General features: G+C 41.5%; 1 protein-coding gene across 1 annotated transcript in view; it reads right to left on the reverse strand.

Moving 5' to 3' along the window:
• Nucleotides 1-2,324, reverse strand: part of LOC140160843 (exosome complex exonuclease RRP44-like) — a 136,298-nt gene extending 133,974 nt beyond the window's left edge. Inside the window, exon 1 of the mRNA XM_072184161.1 lies at nucleotides 2,007-2,324. Within this exon, the coding sequence (XP_072040262.1) occupies nucleotides 2,007-2,225 (219 nt within the window). The 5' untranslated portion in view covers nucleotides 2,226-2,324. The remainder of the gene's footprint in view (nucleotides 1-2,006) is intronic.
• Nucleotides 2,325-7,002: the final 4,678 nt, after the last annotated feature.

Here is a 7,002-nt window from a genome sequence, read left to right on the forward strand (position 1 = left end):
CAATGTCAAAATATCTAAACACAAGGCATCAAATTACTAAACATATGTTTAGCATTTAGACATGTTTACAAATCGAGAACAAGATGGTGTCTTGAATAGTGTTTAATATCTAGACAGTTTTTGCATGCAGTGCATGTTTTAAATTTTCTACCAATTTTATGACACTTGAGTCAGCAACACAGTCAAAATCAAGTACACTGTACACTAGGTACCGGGGGTACTTGTCACAAAAGCATTTCAAGAGAAGATACTTTATTGTTATGTTAACTCACTTTTCACATTCAAACAATGCGAGTGATCCTTGACCTCTGGGTCCTATTTTATGAAACGTTGGAACTTCTTAGTTCTTAGGTGACTGACTTCCTAATATTTGTCTTAACTTCTTGTCCACCATGCACATTGTTTTCTAAGGTGTGTGGTACCATCGACAATGGGACCCTGTCCCCACACTGACCTCAAAGATGTCAAAAATCAAGGTTTTGATACTATTAGATAGCCTCTACTTGTCTCCTGCTCCTCCTAGGATTTTACACCCAAAATCCTTGTACTTTTGAAAACGTGTGAAAAAAGCGGTCAAAGATATATGCATTTTCTTTAATGGTTTTCTCACAATTTGTTCAAATTGAGCATGAACAGGAGCTTGAGAAAAATAGGGGCTTTATGATTAGTGCCAAAAGTTAGAGATCTTTGGCAAGTTTGGGGTGGGGGTGGGGATCTCATACTCACATTATCGATCATATCAAGCAATATAAAACATTGGAAATGTCATAAGAGATATTATTAGTGTCTTTCAAGAACATAGAACCTATAATTTTTCCACATGACAAGAGAGACAGTAGATATTCTTCTAAAGAAAGATTAATTTTAAAAGAAGATTAGAAGAACTCCAAAAAAGAGTTTAACTATACCTGTGTATGAGAAATGATATTTTTAATTTTCTTCAATATACAGTATGTGTATTTTATGCTATCATTTTAAATGAAAGCTTTCCAGAATACTTAGAATTTGCAATGTTTTGTAACACTATTGATGCTAATTTTTTAATGTGTGTCTCTTGTGTGAATAGACCTGGAAGTGTATCAGAATTCAGAAAGGGGGAAGGGCACTTTTTACAGGTGGAATGATCTGGAATCACAGACATCTGCTTGTGAATTGAAATGCTGAATTGAAATCAAAGATGAATTTCATTTCAATTCCACTTCATTCTTCGTCACTCAACATGATTTCAATTCCAATCCAATTCAATTCTTCATTGCTCACGATGATTTCAATTCCAATCCAATTCAATTCATGCCCAAGCCCACTCATTTCGATTCCAATTCAATTCCAATGCATTGAAATGAAAATCGCCCAAAATTCATTTCAATTCAATTCGATTTCAATGCATTGAATTAACATTAGACAGGAGCCCTCGAATTAACCCACGGCATAATGCTGTGAGTGCCCATTCCCCATTGCCCTCCAAATAAGTCCTTTACCGATGGCAGTCACTTGCCGTGCCAGTCTAATGAAGTTGCCGTCGGTGCCCCAGCCCTGCCCCTTCATTAAAATCATCTATCAGACTGTTTGTGTGTGTTTTCTTCACTTTTGAGAAATCGCCTTGGTGCCCTTCTCAAATTTTCAACAGTTGCAATGATGCCCTCTTGAAATATTACAAACTGTTGTGCTGCCTGCCCTTGCTTTTTCAGTGAAAATCCAAGGCAATTATCTACTTAACTTGCCCTAAAAAAGTTGCTGTGGTGCCCCTTCAGATCCTTAGCATGCATGGCTATAGACTAAGCTTAATTGAGAAGCATGACATTTGACATCATGCGAAGAAATTTAAGTTCAGTAAACACAGGAATAGCCAATCACGACCACCGATATCGCACCAAAAAATGTTGCTAAAAATTGCACTTTCCAACAAAATAAAATTTTGGACTGTTCAAAATAGATACAGTTGACAATCAAATAACTTTCATCCAAATTTCAACATAAGTCACAGAATAATATTATAAATAACTTACTTGATGTAAAACCACGTTTGTATCGGGCAGTAAATAATGAGTAAATTTACACAAATCGCTTTCTATCACCGGTGAATTGTGCAAAATTGGATCCTGGTGTTTACATTGAGAACATGCTTGCGATCCACACCAAATATCATCGCGAAGATAATGCTCTCGGACCACTTTCACGATGCTTCCTTTGCGGGTTTTCTTCACGAAACTCTTATTTGTTAACATGATTACAAATTCTGATCAGATATTACTTAATAAAGGCATAAAAAGTCATTATTTATTTCACCAAAAAACACATGATCTTGTTGACTTTCTTTGATGACCTTTGACATGACAAACACCGCCCTCTATACTGAAGTGCAGGTACTCTCAGGCAGGTGTCGGTGTCGGTAGACAAGGTTTTTAGTTTTATATAATTATTTATTCTGCCTCCGCCAGGAGGTAGTATGATTTGAAATTTACACCTAAAATGCCGCACATTGCGCGGCATATATAATAGGCCGATTGTACAAATTTATATTCTGACAAGTACTCTAATTTCCGCCCAATATCGAAAGCCCAATATATATCCCCCACCACTTTGCGCCATACATAAATTCGCCTATCGCCATTTCCGAATGTTCAAAAAGGTAATCACGCTTCCTCAGCATGTGCAATAAATTAGCATTAAAATTAATCTTATTCTATAGTAGACTTGTTAAGGGGTGAAAATGGGGCGAACGCTGCATTTTTTAGTATGATGTCCCACTTGGCATGAATGTTCCTTGGGGCAAAAGGAACAGATTCATCCAAAGAGACACTCTGTATCTATGCATAAAACCCCCTAATTTGCATAAATTATGCTAATTAGCACCCAAAATATGGTATTTTCTAACTTTTAGCCCATTTCACTTAAAAACATGTGTAAACAGTTGAATTTGGATTAATTTAGGATAAGGAATTACTTTTAGGGATAATTTTGGGAATATGTGGCCATTCTGACCCCCAAATCCAAGATGGCCGCTGGCCGCCATCTTTAAAATATGCGTTTTTACAACTTTTGAACCAATCGAGCTACAGACTTGTGTGGCATATCAATTAATACTAACATGGGGGTGGGAAACTCATTTCTGGCACTGTTTATAAGATAGGAAGTCATTTGAAAAGGGCACAGTGGTTATTTAAATGTAAATTCCAATGTACCAGTCTTTGACAATATTGTAGATGGATGAACATCAAACTTATGTTTGAATATATAGTTTGGTTCAGTGCGTCACCAAAATTTTGGTCGTTGGCAATTGTGGGGATTTTCTATATTTTGCTTTTTTTGAAGTCTAGGATTCACTTGTAATGAAAACCAATGTTTACCATTTTTTAAATACCAATATGGCGGCCATTTTGACAATCCAAAATGGCCGGTTAATCTGCACACACGCAGTCATGTTCAGTTCCTAAAAGTGGACATTTGAACCTGAAATAGTTACTTTTTATTGGACTATGCAGTCATACTTCTTCTTAGCGTGTCCAAGCGCAGGATCAAATGCGCCCGAGCCAATAGCTGACGCAGTGACGAGCAGAATCGTTGAATTCAGCTAGGTCCTCATGTGTGCAATGTTGCCCCATCTGTGGACAGACCAACAGGTGTTCCATAGTCTGTGGAACCGTTCCACACACACAGGTAGTGTTTTGTCCTTCTGGTAGGTATCCCCATTTCTGCAAAACGACCTTGCACCTTCCGACCCCTGATCTTAGTCTGTTGAGACACCGCCACTCAGGCCATGTGGAATCAGCTCCAGGTGGTAGCTGCTCACTGCTCACTGGGTTGTAGTCCCATAGCTGGTGAATTGTGAGATCTCTCTTTCTACAGGGTGAGTCTTTCCGCTTCCTTGAAAACTGTCCCAAGAGGATGAACTTTGCTTAGGAAGCTTCCTCTGGATCTAAGGCGTTTGGGTGCAGCAGTCTGGTTGAACATGGGGTGTTCATATCAGTGGTCTGACGCACACGCTCTTGCATGCTGGTCACTTGTCGGCGTACATCTGGAGGGGCTATAGCAGCTAAGGTGTAGAGACTCTCCGTTGGTGTTGATTGGTTGATCCAGTGATAAGTCGACAGCATGAGTTGAGTGCTGGGTCCACCTTCTTGGCATGAGTTGATCTTCCCCACACTGGGCAGGCATATTCAGCACTAGAGTAGCATAAAGCCAAGGCTGCTGATCTGAGAGTGTCTGGTCGGGCTCAGTGAGCTTGTTCAAAATGTTGATTCGTAAACAAACTTTGCTCCTTGTCTTCTCAATGTGGCTCTTGTATGAGAGTGTACGGTCGAGAATGACTCCCAGATATACGGGTGTTTCACAGTGCTCTAGTGTGGTTCCTGACCAGGTCACCTTCAGTTGACGTTTAGCTTCACGGTTGCGGAGGTGGAAAGCACATACCTGTGTCTTGGATGGGTTGGCACGGAGGTAGTTTTCCTCATAGTATGGCGTGAGCTCATCCAGGGCTTTGGAGAGTCTCTGTTCCACAACAGTGAAGTCGGTGTGTTGTGCACTGATGCCAAAATCGTCTGCATATATGAAGAGTTGGGTGTCGTCACTTCTCGGTTGACCATTGGTGTATATATATAAAAGGAGAGGTGCGAGAACACTGCCTTGGGGTAGTCCGTTCCTGGGTCTTCGCCACCGGCTCTTCTTGTCTCCAAGCTGAACAAAGAACATCCTGTTGTCAAGCATGCATTCGATGAGCTCCGTCAGGTGGATATCTTTGGTTAGCTCCAGGATTTTGCTGAGGAGACATCTATGATTGACGGTATCGTAAGCTGCTGAGAGGTCGACGAAAACAACTCCGGTTACCAATCCATCCTCAAATCCATCCTCAATGTGCTGGGTAAAGTTGAGAACTTGGCTTGTTGTTGATTTGCCAGGACGGAAACCTGCTTGTTCTGGGATGAGTTGCTCGTCTACCACAGGTGCCAGTCTGTTGAGCAGGAGGCGTTCGAATAGCTTGTAGGTATGGCTGAGAAGCGATATTGGTCGATAACTCTTTGGGATGGATGGATCTTTCCCTGGCTTCAGCAGACCGATGATGTGAGACTTCTTCCAGATCTTAGGGAGTCTGTGGCTGCGACGACAGGTGTTGTAGAGCCGTAAGAGCCATTTCTTTGCCTCTGGACCAAAGTTCTTCAGCTGCTCAGTTGCGGTGTTGTCAAGGCCAATTTCTTTCCCTGGTTGGAGTTTGGCGATTCCTGCTTCCAGCTTCTGCATAGTAAAGGGCTTGATGAAGCCGGGGTCTCCGCTGTATTTCTTGCGGTCTAATTTGGTCTTATGTTTCTTGCCACTTCTTCCATTCAGGAGCAGTTGGTGGGCAACCTGGTTGGGTGTGACTTTGGGCTGCAGTGGGGCTGTTGTAGGGTCACCTTGAAGTTTGCGGATGATGGACCATGCCTTCTTGCTGTTGCGGGTCATGTCTGCTGACTCTATGAGGGTATGCCAGGTCTTATTACGCTCTTTGGAGACGGATTCCATAACTGTCGCACCCTTTGCTGTTGTTTCCTCGGCGAAAGGGTCAGCTTCAAACATGGTTACATACTCTTGTTTTCTTCTGCACATTCCTTGGAAAGGCCTGGTATGTATTCCACCCTGCAACCCCTTGATATATGTCTACGAGCAGTCTTGGAAACTAGTTGGGCAAAGGTGTCATAGTTGTCTGGAGTTGGAGTAATTCTCTTCACCTTCTGGTCTAGCTCTTTTGTGAATCCGTTCCAGTCTGCTTTCTTGTAATTGAAGCGTCGCTGAAAAGGCACTATGTTTAGTGAGATTACGGTGTTAACGTGGATACCAATTGGCCGGTGTTGTGTTTGGGGAACTGGATCCAATACAATCTTCTTACACATGTCAGAGATGTTGTTAGTGACAATAGCTAGATCAGGGTTGTATTCTCTCCTCCAACGGGTACTATGGAACGAAGGAGGAAGTTTGGAATCATGAATAAGGCCCAGCTGGTGTTTGTCTATCCATTCCTCAACTGCAGCTCCATCGTTGTTGGTTTCTTTGTAACCCCACTGAGTGCTGTGGCTGTTGAAATCGCCGATGAAGATACATGGCTTGGTGTCAGTATTAGAAGTGAAGAGAGGGAGCTTGAAGTCTTCTGCTGGTGGCTTGTAGACTGATGTTATTGTTACATTACTGAGCTCAACAGTGAGGACTTCAATGTTGTTGTCATCAGACATCATAGTGGCTTCAATCACAATAACTTCATTCACAAATATCGCACTCCCGTATTGACGATGTGGTCTCTCAATGGCGAGGACTATACCTGGTATGGTTGGGCGGTGTTTAGTCGCTCCTCTATGGGTTTCTTGTAGGCACATGACATCACAGTGGAGATTGTTGCACAATCCGCTGATGATATTTTGCTTGGCGGTAGAGAATCCTTCGACATTCAGTGATGTAACTGTCAAAGCAGGCCTTAGAAAAGGTCTGCTTGGAGGGCATGATGGAAAGCTTCTAGATGATAAGTTGCGCTTGGCGGTGGCAGGATTGGTTGTTATCCAGGGCCGCGTGAACTATTGGTTCGGACGCTCCTACCATGACCCCAAAGTCATACTGATATGGTACTAGTTCAATCTGTTTAATGTAATACCATAAACCAGTGTGTCATTTCCTACGCATGTTTTGAAGGTACAAAATTAGGAATGATTGAGTTTTTTTTTCTGACTCACCCTGTATAGCAAATAAATACACCTTTAAATTAACTCCTTTAATCAAATTAATGCCGGATATGAGCTCTACAGCCCCAAATTAGTATAAATTGATATATCACACAAGTTGGTAGCCAGTATGATTCAAAAGTTGTAAAAACGTGTATTTTAAAGATGGCGGCCAGCGGCCATCTTGGATTTGGGGGTCAGAATGGACACATATTCCCAAAACAACCCCCAAAATTAATTCCTTATCCTAAATTAATCAAAATTCAACTGTTTTCACCTGCTTTTTTAAGTAAAATGGGCTAAAAAGTAGAAAATACCATAT

This window comes from Amphiura filiformis, chromosome 9, assembly GCF_039555335.1.
Source record: "Amphiura filiformis chromosome 9, Afil_fr2py, whole genome shotgun sequence".
NCBI lineage: Eukaryota > Metazoa > Echinodermata > Ophiuroidea > Amphilepidida > Amphiuridae > Amphiura > Amphiura filiformis.